General features: G+C 49.6%; 2 protein-coding genes across 11 annotated transcripts in view; one reads left to right on the top strand and one right to left on the bottom strand.

The window, feature by feature from the left end:
* The first annotated feature begins 1,247 nt into the window (after nt 1–1,247).
* Nucleotides 1,248–9,639, top strand: MAP6D1 (MAP6 domain containing 1). Of its 5 annotated transcripts, none has more exons than XM_074328703.1 (4): nt 1,248–1,793; nt 7,384–7,501; nt 7,775–7,952; nt 8,078–9,639. In XM_074328703.1, the coding sequence occupies exons 1-3, from the start codon at nt 1,291–1,293 to the stop codon at nt 7,904–7,906; spliced, it is 753 nt and encodes a 250-aa protein (XP_074184804.1). In that variant the 5' UTR covers nt 1,248–1,290; the 3' UTR covers nt 7,907–7,952; nt 8,078–9,639. The 5 variants fall into 5 exon arrangements, with proteins under 5 accessions (XP_074184804.1, XP_074184789.1, XP_019591376.2 ...); XM_019735817.2 differs by having other exon boundaries at nt 1,277–1,793; nt 7,855–7,952; XM_074328696.1 differs by lacking the exon at nt 8,078–9,639 and having other exon boundaries at nt 1,287–1,793; nt 7,785–7,894.
* Nucleotides 9,640–11,714: 2,075 nt separating this feature from the next.
* The window catches only part of YEATS2 (YEATS domain containing 2), a 79,063-nt gene continuing 70,438 nt past the window's right edge, over nt 11,715–20,339 (bottom strand). For all 6 annotated transcript variants that reach the window (XM_074328635.1, XM_074328667.1, XM_019735813.2 and 3 more), the window contains 6 exons: nt 19,546–19,625; nt 18,653–18,854; nt 16,751–16,977; nt 15,800–15,874; nt 15,019–15,092; nt 11,715–13,482 (listed from right to left, as the gene is read on the bottom strand). In XM_074328635.1, coding sequence (XP_074184736.1) covers nt 13,374–13,482; nt 15,019–15,092; nt 15,800–15,874; nt 16,751–16,977; nt 18,653–18,854; nt 19,546–19,625 — 767 coding nt within the window. In that variant the 3' untranslated portion in view covers nt 11,715–13,373. The remainder of the gene's footprint in view (nt 13,483–15,018; nt 15,093–15,799; nt 15,875–16,750; nt 16,978–18,652; nt 18,855–19,545; nt 19,626–20,339) is intronic.

Raw genomic sequence — 20,339 nt, 5'->3', positions numbered from 1 at the left:
TGTTCTGACTTTATTGATTTCTATTACATTTGTTTTCATGTCTGTTGCCCACAACACCGTAAACCTCTGGAAGGCAGCCAGCGTTGTTCAGGCACATGGTAAGTGCTCTGTTTGACGAAAGAAATAACATGAAGAGCTGCTCTTTTTTTCCCCTGCAGGATGGAGTACTTTAGTCACCAAGTCTCCCGGGTGGCTAACCCAGGGCCCTGGCACACGGAGGTCACACCAGCAGCTTGCCCCAGGGACAGCAGGTGTGCATCTCAGTGTCTTCGTGGTATGCTCCCTTCCTGCTGCTGCCTCTTGGGCTATGGCCTGGCCAGGGCAGTGGTGGTGTCACTTGGCTATGATCAAGCTAAGACAGGCAGTGGTTTGGGCGAGGAACCTGCATTGTGACTGGTCAGGGCTGTATTGCAGTCCTCTCTGAGGTTCATGCTGGGTACTGTCCAAGTGTGTGCTTGAAATGGAGCTCTGGGCAATGAATGGTTCTGGAATCGTGGTCATATAATTGGTCTGCAGTGCCCACTGAAGGTGTGTCAAATATTCAGAAAGCCTCTGAGTGTGGCCAGGGAGTTCTGATACCCTCATGCATTACACAGACTGACCTTTAGCCTGGAGGCTTACCCCAATTTAACGCTACAATAAAACAAGAATGCAGGTCCAGGAGGGAAGGGAACATTTATAGCATAGTGGCCAAAGATTTATGGCAGCTTTATAAAGTTAAATGAAGCCTTCGTGGCCATGCTTTAAAATTAGGGATTTTAGAACCCCGGGGAAGGTCAGTTGAGGACTAATGCTAATTCTCAGCGAAAACTGGATTGGTTGTCACAAATTTAGCATCGTAAAGGCAAATGGTGACTCACAGCTGATTCAAACACGTGTTCTCTGGGAAGCACGGCCCCGTCTTCCCTGTGACCCCCCTCACTGCTGCACCTCCCCTGTGTGCCCACGAGTTCCCGCGGCGCAGCCTGGAACAAATTTGGCAGCCGCGGACGGTCCCTAAGATAAACACCCGCGTGGAGGCGGACTACACCCGAGTGCCGGCTGAGGTCCATCCACTAGGCACGGTCACCCTCTGTACCTCGGCCTTCGCGAAGCCAGGTCCAATTATTTAGGGAATTTTTGATTAAATTCTGAAACTTAGACACTTGTCAATGCCTCCAGGCGGTTTCGTTCCCCCACATCCCGGCTTCTGTGCCCTGCGGTCGCTCGTTCTTACCCGGGGGCGCCCCATCCCGCCGTGCACACCGGCCCGGCCTCGCAGGGCTGTCACCAAGTCCTACCCCCTCCCAGATGGCCACTCCCCGGCCAGGGGGCGGTGCTGCGGCGGCGCGGGGAGGGCCGCGGGGGCGGGAATGCTGGGCGGGGGTGGCGGGGCCCGAGCGCCCGGAGCCGAGCGGCGGGCGCGGGGTCGCCATGGCGTGGCCCTGCATCAGCCGCCTCTGCTGCCTGGCGCGGCGCTGGAACCAGCTGGATCGCTCCGACGTCGCCGTGCCACTGACCCTGCACAACTACTCGGACATCCAGAGCGAGGAGCCGGGCCCGGGCGGCGCCGCCTCGGGCAGGGGCCCGTCCCCGGCAAGCGCCCGGGACCCGGGCTGGGAAGTGCCGCTCACTCAGTACCAGAGGGACTTCGGCGCGTGGCCGGCGCCCGCGGGGCCCAGAGATGCGCCGCAGGGGCGCCGGCCGGGGGTAGGCAGCCGCAGAGGCAAGTCCCCCGCACCCCCTAGTCGGGGGGTCTACGTGCTCCCCATCGGCGACGCGGACGCGGCTGCAGCAGCGACCACGTCGTACAGGTATGGAGAGGGGGGCAGGGAGCGCACCTTGCCCAGACCCCGTGGGCGGAGGAAACGGAGGCGGGGAGCTATGAAGACCAGGGTGGGTGGGAGAGGGCCATTAGAACACCCATCCCACACGACTTCCAGAGTGACAGGCGGCCTCGGAGGTCATCCCTTTGGTCCCTTCGCTGCTCCCTGGCCAGCCTCAGAGTGAATCAGCGAGCACCTCCGCTGACGGGGACCTCACTGCCTCACAGCCCGCTCCCTTCTCTGCAGCCTCATCAGGAAAGCCTTGCCTTTACGGTTAAAACCTGCTTCCCTTTAACTTCCACCAGGTGGGCCCGGCTCTAGGAGGGGTGCACACAGGCTGACTGCCTGAGCGCCCTCTGGCCAGTGCCCTCTGGGGCGCGTTGGTGGTGAGGCTCCCCAGTGGGCTGTCCCTCAGGATCCCACTGAGTGACTGAGGGCCGTTGACTTGGCTTTCACTGAGAACAGGTCTGTGGGTCCTCCCACTCACCCCCCTCAGCTCTGCCCCTGGACACAGACGGCTTCTTTTTCTCATTACAAAACTCTTACATACTTACTATAGAAAAATTGGAAATTACAGAAATAACCCCACCCCAAACTGGCAGTTCTTTCTAATCCCTAACATGCATTTGTAATTATTACATGGCTGGCTTCTTGCTGTAGACGTTATTTTTTTCACCTACGGTCGGTGTTTGTCCTAAGATGTTCTTCCACATGAGTTTTACTAGTAGCGCAGTATTTTAGCCTATGGATATGCATTTATATCTATCATCTATCTCTGCAAATACTGTTAATCTACTTTCATGTCATTGAGTATTTTTAGGGTGTTTCTAATTGGGGCTATTAAAAACATTCTTCCTTTGATCCAGTTACTTCACTCCCAGGAATTTCCCTACATGGGGTGGGAGGTAAGGAGGGTAAGGTCCGTTGCAATATTGTACAGCAGAAGATGGAAACAACCCCACTGTCCTGCTAAGGGAGGGGACTGGTTACTTACAGCTCCATCGTAGGATAGGCTACTGGGAAGCCCCTAATGTACTGATAACAGAAGTTCTTTAATTAGGTCCATGTCAAACAAGCAAGATGCAATACAGACTGTCTGCTACTCTTTGCATTTTCAAAAGGGGTATTTGATATACATATATCTAGTTAAGCACAGGATGTCTCTGAATGAATGTGTGGGAAAATGGTAACCTTTGGGGAGAGGACGAGGGGTGAGGAGGATGGATGCTGCCAGGGGTGGAAGGAGACTGAGTGACTTTTCACTCTGTCTCTTTTGAACCATTGCTTTTTTAAAAAAATATGTGCAGGTGTTACCTTTTAAAAATAAACAATTTTTTAGAAAAAAACTTCTGTGAGAAGCATCCTTATATCTAAATCTTTGCTTATACCGTGTTTCCCCGAAAATAAGACCTAGCCGGACAATCAGCTCCAATGCATCTTTTGCAGCAAAAATTAACATAAGACCCGGTATATACCCGGTTTTATATTAATTTTTGCTCCAAAAGATGCATTGGAGCTGATTGTCCGGCTAGGTCTTATTTTCGGGGAAACATGGTATCGTTAATTTCTTTAGTATAAATTCCTACCTGTGGAATTAAAGGACCAAAGAGGCATGAACTTTCCCCCTCAGTTTTATTATTTTTAAATCAACTGTATTGAGGTATAATTTTCATACAGTAAAATTTATCCACTGTAAGTATACGCTGGGTGACTTTTGTAAACCCTGGGCACCACCACCATTATCAAGACATGTAGAACATTCCCTCTCCCCAGAGCCTCCTTCATGAGCGTGATTGCAAAAACGTGTGTGGGAATGTCCAGGGCAGGGCAGGTGGTGGATGGTTCTGACTGCTGCGTGCGGGGGCCCTGAGCCAGCTGCAGGCACCTGACCCGTGAGGTCTGGAAGGCAGAGGTCCTGGTGTGCAGCCCCTTTACATGGCTGAGGTTTCGGGTGTCAGGAACTGCACAAGGGGTGGTGCTTGCAGGGAGCGCGGCAGCTCAGGGAAGGAAGCGCTTTCTAATAATCAGAACTGACCGACATGGAGCTGCCTCATAGGGTGCTGAGCTCCTCCTCACTGGGAGGTTCAAGCAAGGGCTGGGCTTTTAGAAGCTCTCCCTCCACTGTGGTGAACAGGTGGCGGGTTTGAACACCCTGCCGGGTCCTCCCTGCTCCAGTGACACTAAAAAGGTACTAGTTATTACTCGCTGCTTAGTACATACTGGGCACCAGGCCCAGGACTTCCCGTGGATTATCTCCCCAAGAGGATTTTTGCCAACAATCCTCTCGTGTTAGTTCAATTCTTGCCATCCCCCTTCTACAGAGTGATGTTAGCGGCTGGCACAAGGTCCAGCAGAGTAGGGAGTGGAACCCAAGTGTGTCTGGCCTCAGAGACCAAATTTATTCCTCCCACAGCTAAGATGCGGCCTCCTCTGAGCCACTTGGTTTCTTGAACTGTGTCCTGCACTGGTGACCCCACTTCCTGTGTATAAACCTGGTGGGTCACTTGGCCTCCTGACCCTTTCCTCATCTGTGAAGCAGAAATAGCTAGAGCTTGGCTACCTGCCCCCCAAAGCCCACACTCTGGCAGACACAGGACCACTGCTGAACCTGGCTCCCCCAGCACCAGGCCAGCTGGCCTCTGGGACCCTCCCCCTCCCAACTCTGGGGCCTGGCATGATGTCATGCGGGGTTTCTGGTCCTGCTCCCTGCATAAGAACGCAGGATACAGTGAGGCCAAAAAGGAACACCCACGGAGCCATGGATGGGGGGTTTATACCACTATAGTCTCCCTGGCAGCTGGGTTGGAGACACAGGAAGCAGGAGCCACACAATCTGCAACCTGCCATCCACTTTCTGCCAACCAACCCCTTGCTAGCCGCAATCCGCGCTTGCTAGCATGGCCATGGCAGTTATATTAGTGGCCAATGGCTAACTGGTTACAGCTCATGGCCAACTAGCCATAGCTGACGGCCATCTACTACCCCAGCCAGCACCTTTCCATGTGAGGCTGAGAGCCTGGAAACTGCTCTCTGGGACTTTGTCCCCACACTTGGTCATAGGGGAAGTGTGTGTTTAATGCGGGGTCTCTGGTCCCGCTCCCCGCATAAGAACGCAGGATATGGTGAGGCCAAAAGGAACACCCACGGAGCCATGGATAGGGGAGTCATACCTCTATATTCTCGCTGGTGGCTGGGTTGGAGACACAGGAAGCAGGAGCCACACGATCCGCAATCCACCCTCCGCTTCTCTGCCAACCAACCAACCTACCCGCATAGACACGGCAGTTGTATCAGTGGCTAATGGCTAACTGGTTACAGCTGATGGCCAACTAGCCATAGCTGACGGCCATCTACTACTCCAGCCAGCACCTTTCCATGTGAGGCTGAGAGCCTGGAAACTGCTCTCTGGGCCTCTGTCCCCACACATGAGCATTTCCAGACTGCCTTCCTTCTCTGTAAGATAACCTAAGCGAACTGTTCCCCAAAAATGTCAGAGTACTCGTGGCCACTCTTCTCCACCCAGCAGGTCCTGCCTGGCCCCCAGCCTCGCTTGCTTGGCCACACATGCACAGCAGATCCTGACACCAGCCTGGCTCCCTGCTGCTCACCAGCTCCTCCCAGAGCCTCCCCTCAACAATTATCACCTTTGGCCCAGGTTCTAGCTCCGCCCACTTCTAGAAGAGTTCCTTCCTCAGTTGTCTCCCTCTTTCCTTCCTGGGTCAGTCAGTTAAAGGGCCAACTGTTCAAGTACCATAAGACTCGACTCCCACTTTTGCAAGTGCTTGTAACTTTGTGCACCTGGTGCAGTAGCCCCACTTTTCACCAGAGGAAACTGAGGCTCTGAGAAATTACGGGATTTGTTTGAAGCCACGTTGGGCTGAGAACCCAGCCTCTGGATCCTCAGGCGGCCCCCTACCCCTCAGTTGTGGCGATTGCAGCCCTCAGCGTCCAGCTGAGGCCCATGAGGTGGACGATGGTAGAGCCTGCTTGGTGAGGGGAGGCAGTGGACTTGGCTAGTCCTGTATTTTTATCATCTCCATGGCCAGAGACATTAGTCTGCCTTCCTTTCTGCAAGAGTCTCTTTGGTCCCTTCATCTTCACTGCAGCCCTCTCACCTGGGCTCTAGCACCAGCCCTGACCCAGGAGCAGCCACAGGCACTGCTCTAGCCCCTGGCTCTGGTAATTTCCTGCTCTGGGACCCCTGCACCATCCTGGGGCACCAGGCTTGCGCTGCCAGGCCCAAGGCTCAGCTTAGTTTGGGGACAGAAGGGCACACCCAGGGGAGGGCCTGCTTCCCCAGGACAAACAGAGCAGCAGATGGCTTGGACAGCTGGTCTTCGGAACCTTGCAGCCTCAGAAGCAGAAATGGTCTGACAGGGCCCTGGCCCAGCTCGCCTCCTGGCACCCTAGAGGGCTGACCGCGGACAGACAGCTGCTCTCTGCACAAGCAGGCTGCCCAGTGGGGCCCAGCTGTGCCGATGCGGCCACGGAGAAAAGGCAGCTTTGTTGACCTCAGGGCCTGAAGCCTGGCCAGGGCTGTGGGTGGGATGAGACGGGTGGACCCAGCCCAGATGTGGGTGCTGCCCCAGCCAGCCAGACACTTTTCCATAGAACATGGCCTCAGCCAGGTGCTCCTATGGTCAGGGCAGTTTCCTGAGTTCTGTCGAGTAGGGGAGTTGATATAATTAAAATAGGTCTGTTTTTGTTCAGAGAAATTGAGGACTTATGTCTTCATCAAAAGAACGCTACTCTGACAACGCAGAGCTAGGCTATGCCAGCCTTGTCAGGTCCCTCCAGGGAGCCAGCTTTCCCTGGTGCAGACCACCGCCCCTCCCATACCATGCGTGAGTGCCCATGGGTACAGAGCCATGCAGAAAAAGCCAGACCATCATGTAGTGTTTTGCGATGGTCACTATGATTTATTCTCTTGCAGGAGTTAAGACAAATTAAAAACTAAACAACACTGAGCTTTATTGTTCTTTCTCCATTGTAACCAGCTATGGAGGACGTGACTGTGCTAGGCGCTGTCCAGGCCAGCACCTCCCTTGGATGTAGGGTCACCAGTGACTTGGGCTGGAGGCAAATGACCTTCACTGGTTCTGGGCCGCTAGGGGCCACTGAAGTGGCCCCAAGACAATACAGGGAGGACTGAAGGGGAGGCGGGGACTCGCGTTGTCTCCGAGGCCCTGCACACACCAGGTGCTTTGCAGTGTGGGCCGGGTAAGATCCACGTGCTGACGGCGCTCCTTCCTAACTCCCTGTGCAGCCGGAGCCTGTTGCTCATCGACACCATGGGAGTGAGTTTCCGCGGCTACTTCCTTTGGGGGTCAGGTGAGCAGACTTCACGATGAGCACTCAGATGTGAGCGCTTTCCCCCAGAAGTGACTGTCCAGGGAGTGCACTTCCTCTGCTAGTTGTGTAAGGAGAGAAGGGAGTGTCTGGAGCTGATGCAGGATTTCAGCAGCAGATGTGACCAGGAGCATTTCAAGCAGCATGGGACAAGGGCAGCAGCCTCTGCGGGGTCAGGGGAGGGGATGGCTGGCCCTGCACAAGGTGGTGACCATGCTCTGTGTTCCAGACAGGAATTCCAGCCCTGGACAGGAGTGAAGCCATCGAGATCCACGAAGGTGAAACCTGCCACAGTCATCACAACCCACAGCTCCACATGGGACGGTAGCCCTGGGGGCAGCTTCCAGGTCAGCCTGAAGCTGGTGCTACAGGGCAAGGGGCTGGGCTCCTAGCTGCAGGGGGTGTGGGAACAGGCCTTTTTTCACGTTAGGGACTAGGAGTGAGATTTGGAGGGTGTAAACTGGCATGATGGCCAGGGGCAGCAGTGTCTGAGCGCCCACTCGTCCCTCAACAAACAGAAAACCAAGGTACTTTGTCATTGGCCAGTGTTGGCTCTAGTGTTGGCTTCCTGGTGAGCAGGGCCTCTTTCTCTCCTAAATCCCAATCTTACCCTTGGCCAGTGGGCACTAGTGACAGGCATTTGTGTGAGAGAAGATGGAAGGGAGGTGGGGACTGTGCAGCTTCCTGATTCCACCCAAAGGAGGCTTCAGGGAGCAGAATGGAAGGTCCGTGTTCCATATTTGACCTACTAATGCAGTGACCCCGCCCACTGCGGATGTCCCCCCACGGACCCTTCAGGTTAGTAGTCAACTCGTGGAAGACAAAGTGGAGGCTGGGAGGAGGGAGTTACTTCCTTGGAGCTGGGGGCAGTGGGAAAGTGGAGGGAAAGGCCCACTGATATGCGGCCACATTTCATTTTTCAGGTCTCTGAAGTGAGGAAGAAGTTCGCTCCTAACCCCTCAGCCATTTTTCAGGCATCAGCTCCCCGGATCCTCAACGTGTGACTGCCCACGAGAGCGCCACGGGGTGGGTCAGCAACACTGCTGCCAGCCAGGGCCCTGGGCAGAGATCTCGGACCGGATGTCCCTGCGCCAGACGGGAAGGGCCCCCCTTCTCACTGTCGGGCACCAGAGCTCCATGCGGCCTCCAGAGCTGCAGTCGGTGCAGAGCAGAGGCACACACGGTGCCACCCAGCTCCACTCTGCACTTCACCCACCCTCTTCCTCGAGAAGTGTGTGGAAGGCTTCTGATCGTTTTGTAATTGCCTCTTGGTCACTCTTCAGTTTTTAAATCCGAAGAACTCGAGGATCAATTCTATTGAGAACTGAATTGGTCCAGGGGGCTGAGAAATAAGGACATAACAGGTCCTTAAAAGAACCAGTCATGTCCACTGGGTCGTTCTCCCAGGCTGCATGATAATTTTGTAACTCATGGTAACCCAAGGTAATGTCCTTGGGATGTTCCTGCAAATGGCCCCCACGTTCAAGTTGTAGAAGAAATCTTAGGTTATCACCTGCGTGTGACTCATGACCATGCTGAGTAACCTGGAAGAAGTTTCCAAAAGAAAGAGACTATCATAGGATTCCAATTTCAGAGACATTAACTTCTTTATGGCCAAGACGACCCTTATGTTTTCACAAAACATTTCTTGGGAAGAGTGCTTTAAGTAGTGAATGAATGAATGCCACTTACCTTGTGGTAAGTTCCTGAACCCCACATTTTGTTACTAATTCCAGTTTTTCCCCTTAATATGTTGGCAACTAGAAAGGAACTGCCATCCGCACTGGCTACACATTGGGAGTGTTTTAAAGAAGGCAGCATTAGCCTCAACCCCCGGAAGACCTTCAGACGTCCCCTCACCCCCGCCGGCGCTTACAGGGAACTCACTGCCTGTGGAGGAGGCAGCTCATTTTGTCTTTGGAGAGCTTTCTCCTGACTTTCTCTATAAATTCTAGACAGTGCAGCCATGTGAACAAATCTGGTCCCCTCTCCTTCAAACGTGGCGTTCATGTCCCTCCTGAAAGGTTAGAAGCACAAGCTTAGGCCAGCTTTTGGTCAGGAAACTCAAGGATTTCCCTTTGGATCTTTATCCTGCTCCAGCCCACGAGTGGCTCCAGTCTGGTGAGCACTTACTTGAGCAGCAGGCGGTGGCGTAGGTGGTGTTCTGGTCTTAGCAACACCTCAGAGTGGAGGTGGGGCTGTTTCCAGGTCACGCTGCAAAGGGGATTGTCCCCTCAGAGGTGCTAGCTCTGGCAGGCACAGCCCTTGCCCTCATTCCAGCAAAGGAAATGCTCTGGATCATTTTAAAGGGAAAACCAAAACCATATGCTTACACAAAGGGTTCTATTATTTCAGACCCCATTGGTGTTTGCGTGTTAGATGTTTCTGAGAGAAAAGAGACTTCCTGCTGGGCATTCTGTGGGAAATGAACAGATTAACCGTACAATCTCAGATTTTACTAAAATGCAAAAATGTACTGTTTCAATTTCTTGTTATTTCTTTAATTATAAACACAGCACCTTCGTCCTCTCATGACTTCCTTCATCCCCCCCTTGGTAATAAGGACTTCATAGGCCATGGCTGCTGCTGCCGTCCCTGGAGGCCTGTCAATCCTGAGAACCCTCACTTGGGGCCGCAGTCCACACTGGTGTTATATAGTCTTTCACAAAACCCATCAACCTCCCCTCTTTCACATTTACCCCCTGCCGCCGGGAGCCGAAGGTAAAAGCACTGTCTTTGAATCTAACCGTGGACACAGATCTTGACCTGTCCGCTCACTAGCTGTGAGCAGTTTAAACTTCTGTCCTGTCCTCTGCAAAGTGAGGCAACACCCGTGCGACAAAGCACAACTGTGTAATTATTCTTTCCTGCCCAAGCGCCCCTCCCCCCCTTTCCCAGGGAGCCGGCTCTATTTGCATGCGCAGCTTTGGTCCATCTGATGCCCGGACACAGGCCCTCACAGACCCTGCCCGTCACTGTAGGGCTGGCAGGGTCTGTCCCTCCCCCCGAGACTACCTGCGTGGCTCATTCAGTCCTCTCCATTGGGCCTGCTGTCCCTCGTTGGGGACAGAGTTGGCACTGCAGCAGGAGGCACGCCTCTCAGTGAGGCATGCCACAAGCCCGAGGACCTTTGTGGAATGCTCCAGAACTGACAGCTTTTCACAACACCCAACCTCCCCCTTCCTTACTGGACTTCATTAATGATGAGGGGATCTGGGTTCTGAAGGAGAAACTTCCTCCCACTCACTCTAGGTCACGGTAAGACCTAACATCCTGCCACTGCAGTGGCCTTAAGAAGCTACTGAGACGAGCCCCACCAGCTCCCACGTACCACTTATATAATATACAGACCAAACCAGGAAGAAATGCACTGGAATGTTGATGGTGGTTATCTTTAAGAAGGGAAATAATGGGTAATTTTTTAACTAATAAATTTTTACACCTTACTATATTTGCTAAAGTTTCTATATAATAAGAATTTTTGTATTAATTCTGTAAAGAGAAAAATTAAACAAAATAAAACAGTTCAACCTGTTAGCTAATTTTAGCCAGAAGCGAGTTCAACATTAATGATTCCATCACCAAAGTCTGCACTGCCAGCAGCCCCCCTCCGAGGCCCACCCAGGGGGAAGCCCCCACGAGCCTCTCACTTGCAGACATTTAGAGCAAGGTCCCACCTCTCTGTGGTCTGTGGTGCTTCAAACTCAGAAAAACCCATCACAAATATTATACTAATACTTTAATTCCTGTAATAACTCTCGGATTTAGGCCACACTCCAGAAAGCAGCTTTTGAGAAAACCCTGGCCCCTTCACACAGGCTCCTTCAGTCAGTAAGAGGCACTGCCGGTGACACTCATCTTTCACTGTCTGTTCTATGGCTCCTGCCGAAACCATGGCTGAGACAATTAACATTCAGGAAGGGAGGCTAGGCAATGCCCCTATTCTCCTTCCTCCAGACCATTCGACTCCCTAGAGGTTGACATTAGGTGAAGTCTGGTCCCAAGAAAGCTACACCCTGGACTGTATTGCAAAGCCTCCTTCCTGCAGAGGCAGCTTTCAAAGTCTGTCGTTCTTCAAAATCATGGATATAGGAAGTGGTCATCCTGAAATGTTTCTGCATTTTTGGTCACCTTTTGCCCATTATGACAGCAGATGGTCACAACAGGCCTGTGTCACAGGAGAAACTTCTTTCAGACCTCAGTGTAGACAGACCACTTCTATCCTCCCAGACAAACCAGCGCGTTTCTTTGTCAGACAACAGGAGCTGTTCCCTCTTACTTAGCCTTGGCTTGGAGGGGGCTCTGAGCTCAGCTAGGCAGACTTCCCTTGCCCCAAGCGGTCAGAAATTGTGTCTAGGGTCAACATGTATCTTCCAATTATTTTTTCAGACTTTTACGTAACTGTTATCCTTTATCTTGCATAGCCTCAAGTTCTTTTTGGAAAGAAGTGGAAGAATTCAACACACATAATACTGATTATCTTTATCCTATTCCAGTTCTTTCTTACCTAATATAAGAAAAACCCTACCAAAAGGTAGTGCTTCAAACTCAGAAAACCCATCACAAATACTAAAAGATTTATTGTAGGTATTTTTGTTACACAATTATGTTACACATTATGATACAAATACATTTGAACATTAATACATATGGGGAATGTTAAGTCATTTAATACTTCTTTTGCAAAAAGATAATTTCTTTAGGCTTTTGTGCCTGTCGTACATGACTGTTCTCATTTGGACCAAATCTTCTGTCCTGTAAAGTTCCGTCACCGGCCACTGCTGAATGAGTCTATACACTTCCCATTACCGTTGCCTGGAGTAGTTCATGTACAGACTAGCAGGGCCTCTGCTACTACACTACTTGTCACTAAGCCAGGGCATGCCCCATGCCACACCGAATAGGCTTCCTTCTCCATTTGCAATCCTCAGACGCTGAATAAAAAAGGGTAGATTTCTCATCATGTCACCTCCCTGCCTTCTGTTCCTGACTCAAACATCTACAGGACTCATGAAAACATGAATTATGTGGCTTGGGTAAGTTTTTTTGATGTTGACTCACAGGTTTCAAATTGTCTTCGAGCAGCTTCCTGAGACTAAATCCGTTCCCTTCCATCCACAGACTGTTAGGAAGCCTGGGTTAGTACCTTTCACGGAACTGGACATCACTGCTAACCTTCCTTCTTCTCTTCACTTCTCCCTTCCATCTGCTATGGACACAACCTATTCTCACTGCTTCTGAGCACTGATAGGATATCCCTGTCTCTTGGCTTTAGCCATCATTTTTCTACCTTTAAGGCACTCACAAGTGTTTCTTTGAAACACTTCTTCTTGGGAAGAACGTGACAGAGAAGAACAGGACACGAAATCCTAGCAGGGCTTGTCCCAGGGGCTGCTCCCCACTGGCCACTCAACATGGATCCAGCAGCAGAAGCTCCTGCACACGCAAAGCCAGTGCAGGCTGCTAAGTGCCGGGATCTGTGGGCGCTGTCCAATACGAACATATTAAGAGCTTCTCGGTTATCGTCAAACCTTTCCTGACCTGCACTGGGCTCTGTCTATCCGTTGACAACGCTCTGAGACTGGTCACAGTAATGCTCCTGTCTACATTAAAAAAAAAGGATCCTGCTCAGCCGGCAACCGCCCAGGCCTGTATGTTTGCCACGTGGCATCACCGCGTCCTGCAGCTGCCGCCCGTGGGCTGAGTGCAGATCCTCCAAACTGCAGCCACCTGCTGGGCTGCTGAAGCCCAGTCCTTCTCCAGATGTCACCAGGGTAACCACTGGGGCTGCCTATAAGCCCAGCCCACAGAATGGGTGAAATCTCCAGCCTGCCAGACTCATGTCTTGTCTCCTGGAGGGAGACGCAGGCCCAAGGTGCCGCCGGGAGGACACCCAGGGGAGAGAAAGACCTGACACGCATGGCTGGGCCAGCTCTGGGACCCTCTCACGGAGCTGGAGAGGGAACAAATGCAAGCTGACACAGCATGCATCCACTCACAGCTTCACTCTAGAATCAGGAAACTTCTGTCCTAGAGGGATCTGCTCTGGGACTGAACACGCTGGTGTTACACTGAATTAGGTGGAGGCAATGGTCTGGCAGCCACGGTGTCCTGGGGCACGCGGAAAACAGCCTCCTTCCCCAAATAGAAGAGTCATCACGGTCCAGAGCTTTGGACACAGCTCCAGATCCTGCTTTCCTGGGGGCATCTTCACTCCACTCACTGATCTTCATTCAATATCCCCATGTGTTTGTTTGTGAGGAAGTCCAGAAAAGGAATGTTGCAAATAGCCTGGTGAATATTACTCACTGTAATTTCTTTGGGAATCCTGGTCCAAAAAACAAAGGCTGTTAGGTACAATTCGCTCAAGCATCTAATAATCAGTTTATCTCAAGGACCACAGGCCCTAACAGAAGGGGATAATGATGAGTGACAAGGCAGGTTTAGGGCCACCTGGAGGGGGCGGAGTGGCAGGTATATTCTCTCTCTCTTTTCTTTCCTACTAATTCCTTTTAACTTTGGTGAAGATTTGGTTTGCTCTCTTCAGTCAACCCTTTTTAGGGCTCAAATCTGACTTCCCAGTCACAGGTATGAGATTGATTTCAAGAAGCTTGTTGAATAATTAAGAAAAAAAGACTCTGAGGACCGAGAAAAGAAGAAGTGGAGAGCAGGACAATGGCATTTTTGTAATTCAGTCTCAGCAGACTGAAAGCTGAGCCAAAGCACCACAGAACTCTGGGGCAGTATTTCCCGTCTCCTGGAAAGATGGGAGATGGGAGTTAGGCCAGGCCAAGTGTGATGCTGAGTGTTCTTATCTAGGGCACACAAGTCCCTCCCTGTCTCCACAGCAAGGACTGTGGATGTGAGCGGGGGCCACAGCAGGTGCTCAGCCCACCCCTGGATTCCAAGCAGGACCAAAAGCAACATTACTGGAACTTCTTTATTTCCCTTCCCTTTTCCTTCAAGACCTCTAGTACCCTGCCCAATGTATTGTACTCCTGTGAAGTCTGACTAATATCCCTCTGATTTAGGCCTCTTCACATCTGCAGACACTCTTACAATTTTATAAATTTATGACAGCCATTAAGCACAACGAGATAAAATGTTTCCTTTGAAAGGGATACCAGGATGTGGAACAAAGACCACTCTTTCAGGGCCCAGGAAAAGAACAAAATTCTGCGTCCCAATCAATGATAGAGAAGCAGCAAAGATGGTGGTGAAACTGTGGGATTTACAGCCAATGAGATCTGAGTGTGAATCTAGGTTCTAGCACGTATTTGCTGGGAAAGCCAGGTAAGATTACATTTCAAAGACCAGTTTCCCAATTTCTACAACGAGAGTAAGAGTTCTACAATGAAAAGCAAATTAGGTAACATATGTAATGCCTGGCCCCAACATCTGATACTTAACGGACACTGTTATTATCTTTAATTGCAAACAGCTGGTATTTGTTCCTCCCAGTAACGTAACAGAGACCTACTGAACAGTGTCTATGAAGTAGTGACTGGGGAGCTACTGACCTCTGGACAAAGCTGAGCTTTCACAACCAAGAGGTTCCCTCAGAATGACCAAGCGGACCCTTCAATCTGTCTGGCTCTGAGAATGTCCCGAGCACCGATACCTCCATCTCCTACTGGATTGATTTAAGTATAAAACTTCCTTTTTTTTTTTTTTTTTTTAAAGGAGGGCACAGATCACAATGGCCCATGTGGGGATCGAACCGGCAACCTTGGTACTACAAGCACAATGCCCTAACCAACTGAGCTAACCGGCCACCCTGTAAGTATGAAACTTCTTGATGGGCAACTAAACTGTCAGGAAATAGCTGTACACCCGATACCACTGATGAAAGAGGTAATGGTACCTGTTGTGGGATGCTGTCTGGTATCCAACTGCCAAAGCCTGTCTCAGGATGTCATTCACCAGCTGCTCTGTAGCCTACAACAGAAGGTGTGTTACTCTCAAGAATGGCCAGGCAAGAGGGATGCATCCAGCCCCATTCCGTACCCTAAACTTTGGAAACAACTGTATCTAAGGATCAAAAATCCTCAAGAAAAATTAAAGGCCTGAATAATAGTCCACAATGATAGAGGCTGTGATTCTGAGAACTTATGAATGGGGGTAATTTTCATTAATCAGATGCTGTTTTTAAAGAAAACAAGTGAAAGTGAGAGCCATCTGTGCGGTACCCCTGAAGTGGGAGGGGACCCACCAAGAGGGGAACTGCGGCGCTCCGATCTGGCTGGGTAAGGAAACTGGCTTTTGTCATCCCCTTGCTCAGGAATGGAACACTTGTGGCTCCTTTGTCTGTTGTTATTATGACAAGTGGAGAAACCCAAGGCTTTGCCGTTGCCACCTTAAAGCAATGAGAGCACTGACTCTCACCTCAGACTACTTAAAAGGCACTTGAAATGCCACTAAAAGATACTGTTAGAGCGACACCAGCAAAGCAACTCTTATTGGAGATGCTTCAACACTCAGAAAACATAATCTAATTCACTTAAAAATCAGGAAAAAAAAACTTTAAGCTTGAATAAGATGAGAAATCTTAAAACTTGTCACCTCTATTCTGTTGCGGTCCTGTCCCTTACTCAAAACAGCCTGGCATCCAGACTGCCCAGCCTTGGCTGCTGGCAGGCACCCACCTTTAAAACCATGTCCTCCACCACCGACGCATACACGTTTTTGTGAAGTGCCACGGGCTGCAGGGTGATTCCAATCTGCAAAAGCAGGAAAAAGCCATTTGCTCCTAGTTCTACAATAAAACAGCCTTTCTCCAAACAAGTATACTTCTTTGATACCCAAAGCAACGTCGGGCTGGAAGAATAACTACAAAGTCATGAGGAAGTCATTGGGGGAATGTGTTATCCTAGTTCTCCCATGTTTCTGAGCGAATGCTGTTCTAATCCTGCATTTACCCCCGGATCTCCTTCATGGGAGAACACACTCAGAAAGTGCCATGAATCCTGATAATGGGATCAACATATTGGAAAGCTTGGAATTAAGACTTTAAGGCACTATTTGCAAAAGGTGATGTAGACAGACTTGGAAACTACATCTGGCGCCATGTTTTAAATTCCTCTTGCAAGTGAAAACAAGCGCTATATTTCACTTTGGGTTCTCAGCAACTGTGTAGGTGGCAGACGCTGCAGAGCTGGGTTCCATCAAAGGTGGGTAACTAATTCTCTCCTGTGCCATGAGGTGCATCCACACTTGGGAGCTATGAAAAGGTTAGAGGAAGCTTAACCTCTGAAGCGTAACTTGGAAATACTGTGACATGCCTCATGAAGGCAAGGTGTTTCTACTGAGGCAAATGAGAATAAAAGAGATGAAAAGGAAAAAAAATTGTCCATATCAAGCTGCCTTTGTTCCAATTCCAAGTTCAACAAGCAACTTTTTCACCTGTAATTAATTTCTTGCCCAACGTCCCTGGTGTGGAAAGGTGGGTGCCCAGATAACATACCCTGACTGTATCAGGCAGAAGTAAATCATACATTTCCTTCACCAGAAAAGTCTGCTGTCAGTTTATCAGGCTGAACATCTGAGCATCTCGCACCTGGTTTGTGATCTAGCGACATCACAGCCACAGCCCCTACCTTCTGTGTGATGTCACCAATAAATTCAGACCCTGGCGTCGGTGGCAGGTAGAATTTCATTTCTTCCTGTTTCTCTTCCTGTTCTTTTTTGATGTTTATCTGTAATGGCTCTGAGAGGTTGAGGATATCCACCTCCTCCTCATTCTCTGGTTCTCTCTTCTGAAACTGCTGTAGGTCCTCCAGTTTCCGACAGAGGTTGTCAGCAGAGGAGAATGACGACGGGAACTCTAAATGAGAGGTAGTCAGTTTTTTGTTGTTTTGTTTTGTTTTGGAGAGGTAATCAGTCTTATGACAACTATAGTAACAAAACAAAAGGACTTTCTATCTCTTTAATACCAGCAGTCTGAGACCCAAAGGAGGGGGTATCAAAACTCTGGATCTAAAACGTTTTTTCTGCTTCTAAAACTCTATGGCTCTATAATTATGAGAACTGGTATTCATGCGCTAGACGCGCACAGAGACAGGTGTCTTGTGTTAAGACACATGTGATATAACTGCAATCGGAGACAAAACAGACTACATAATTCTGACTTACGCCATCAAAAAGAAGGTCCTCTGCCCAACCCTCAAATGTTAATGACTAAACTGATTTTTTTTCATATTTGAAATCTGGAAAATTCAGAAATGCACAGTAAAGAAATAAAAATCACCCATAGTCTCACTGCTCAGAGATAAGTACTGTTAACACTTTAGTGTGCACCTTGCATCCAGTCTTTAATAAGATGATTTATACCAAGTCTAACGAACAGTATTAGAACTTTAAAGCTAGCAGGGGTCCTGGGCATCTTTTAGTGCATCCCTTTCACTTTATGGGTAAACAAGTGAGGTCCAGACCAGGTACCATGGGCTTACGGGCACCCAGCAGGATGGTAGTAGGGCATCCAGCTCCTGGGTTCTTCTGTTTTATTGACTGGGTGGGCGCTCACAAATTAATCAGTCATATTAACAGAAAGCCCAGCGTATGTAAAATATCATGCTTTCCATATACAACCAGTGAAGCATGATGTAATCAACATGGTCTCTGCTCTCCAAAGACCTGAGCTATGAAATCTGAATAATCCTCAAGGTTCTGATATCAAGCGCTGCTGGAGATCAGAGAACAGAGAGGTCGTCCTGCATTATGGCTCTCAGGAAAGCTTCATGGAGAAAACGGGACTCACACTAAGTCTTAAAGGACCCCCCACACCTTCCCTGTGCTCCAGGTTCCCTCGGACCGGGAGGTGGAGCTTCTGTTTTTCTACAGCAATGGGGTTGAGTTTCTTCAAGGTGAAACTCAAAACATTCTCCCCATGTCTTTTATGCCCTGCCCCCTTGCCCCCTTGCCCCCTAGCCCCCCATCCAGCACCGCTGCCTATGTCTTTGTCATAAAACAATTCATTTTATCTGCAACATTATCAGTTGTTTACATCTGTGTCCCCAACACTGGGCAGTACACCACCTAGCTAGGTTCGGAGATAATGTAACAGATAAGACAGTGTCCCCAACTTCAAGGAGATTGAAAAGACTCATCTTTGAGGGGTTATAAGGTCACAAAGGAAGGAGAAGTCACTTCTACCTGGAGGAAAAGAGGTGGGCTTGCAAAGTCTCCCAAGGAGAAACGATGCCAGGAGGGAGACTCCTGAACAAACAGAGCACGCCTATTGTACGGCCTGCGCCAGAACATTCCTGCTGGGGTACAACTCTCCGGCACCGACAGTTCTGTAGGGACTGTGCTGCAGGGGGCACGGGCGGGACACATAGCCGGAGGGGAGCAGGCTCCTGTTCTCCACAGTAACTCCTCAAGTCCTGGGGAAACTGCTGCCATTGGAGGGGTCCCAGACCATGGCAACTGATGCGATGCCAGCGTGCTGCGTGCAGACCCCCCAGTGCCCGCCCACGAGGCTGAGTCCCCTGCAGGCTTACCCGGCTCGCTGTCGATCTGGGTCAGCACGTCCTCAATAGAGTCCCCGTCGTTCCGCAGGCTCTCGGGATCCGGGGGCGTGTAGCCGTGGCAGCGACACCAGTGAGCAATGTGCTTGGTTTTAAGTGGAGTCAGGTGGTGAAATCTTGCGTTCTTCTCCAGTATTTCTTGTAAGACTTTTCGCATCGTCATTGCTCTTTGCCACTTAAAAGACATTTTTTTTGGAACCATAATCAAATTCCTCAACTTAGCAGCATGTTCAAACAAATCACCCAATCGTAAATCACCACGCTAACTTGTTAGAATTATTTTTTCCTAATAAAAACAAATCTGATTGTGTTACTCCTCAGTTTAAAACAAAAGTAAAAGAATTTCTACCTAATGCTTATGTAATAAAATAAAATGTATCTCCTACCTTTGGCCTATAAAGTTTTCCCCTGGTCTCAACCTATGACCTCCCACTTCCCCTCCCTCCCCAACCTTCCCCGAACCCATTACCTTGACTTTCTCACAGCGCCCTGAAAGCATGCTTTGTACATGTGATTTCCTCTTATAATCCCACTGGCCGGCAGACTAGCTACCACAATGTACATACTCAATAAATACTTGATTTAATTTTAATATATTGAAATTCATAAAAAAAGTTGAGACATTTTCCAATGCAAGAAAAGAAAGTAGACTTTTCAAAAGCCAGCTACAAATGTTTGAAGAATGAGATTTTAACTGAGAAAAAAATTCTACCATCAAATACTTAACAAAATTTTAATGTGGCAAATTTTATCACTGTTCCATATGACAAGGTTTATGGAAGCAGCCAGAATGCCCATGTGTTTTGGCTTTCTCCACACAGGCTCTCAGTGGTGGCTGCGTATCAAACAGGCAGACATGGGATTACCTCAGCAGCTCTCCTCTTTCCAATGTTCCAGCTATAATACTGCTCCACAGACTTCGCAGAAAAACAGCTGGCATCTTCACCTAGGATGCACATATCCAGCCAACTCTGAATAAAATTGTTACGACCTCCATCAAATCTTATCTGCTGGAGTCATGTCCAAAAGTTTCTTCGGACCTCTGTACTGGAGTTGCTCCTAACCGGGCAAGTTCAGATCAGTGTAACACAGAAGATGGGCTTTTTCTTAAAAGAGAAGTGTGTACTCAAAACAACACCTCTCCTTGGGAAATCAGCTTTGGTAGAGAAAGAATCTACTGCCATGAGGCTATTAAAATGAGTGGAAATGGCATTCCACTAGGAGCCAGGAGACCCGCGACCAAGCCCTGGCACTGCCAGGAACGCACTCAGTGGCCGTGGGCAACCTACATCACCTCTCTGGGCTTCAGTTTTCTTCTCTGTAAAACGAGACCGTTGGGAAAGATGGTTTCTGAACTGCCTTTCAGCTTTAACATTTGTATTTGTATCTAAATTTAAAAAGGGGAGGAAGGGTAGTAAGGGGAGAGGAAGAAGGAGAAAGATTTTTGAATTTTATTCTGCTGGCCTAGGAAAATGTCATTACTTTGAACTACCTCAAAATGACCCCTCAAACTTCAACCAAGAAAAAAAGAAATAATTTCTTTGCCATTAGAGTTGGGGGGGAAAAAAAAGCAGGGTAGTCTGTACTTGGCCTATTGTTTTCATATTCCCATGAATAGGATACAATCTGCTCATCACTTCCTCTAAATGTCCACGTGATC

This window comes from Rhinolophus sinicus, linkage group LG01, assembly GCF_036562045.2.
Source record: "Rhinolophus sinicus isolate RSC01 linkage group LG01, ASM3656204v1, whole genome shotgun sequence".
NCBI classification, from domain to species: Eukaryota; Metazoa; Chordata; class Mammalia; order Chiroptera; family Rhinolophidae; genus Rhinolophus; species Rhinolophus sinicus.
The sequence above is the reverse complement of the archived record's forward strand: the minus strand, read 5'-3'. Positions and strand labels throughout refer to the sequence as shown.

What these genes read in the sequence shown, in the direction of transcription:
- MAP6D1 (XM_074328703.1), top strand. Translation starts at nt 1,291, where the DNA reads ATGGCCACTCCCCGGCCAGGGGGCGGTGCTGCGGCGGCGCGGGGAGGG. An exon ending in GCAGCGACCACGTCGTACAG is followed by an intron (nt 1,794 to 7,383) that starts GTATGGAGAGGG and finishes TCTGTGTTCCAG; the next exon opens with ACAGGAATTCCAGCCCTGGA. An exon ending in GCCCTGGGGGCAGCTTCCAG is followed by an intron (nt 7,502 to 7,774) that starts GTCAGCCTGAAG and finishes ACCCTTGGCCAG; the next exon opens with TGGGCACTAGTGACAGGCAT.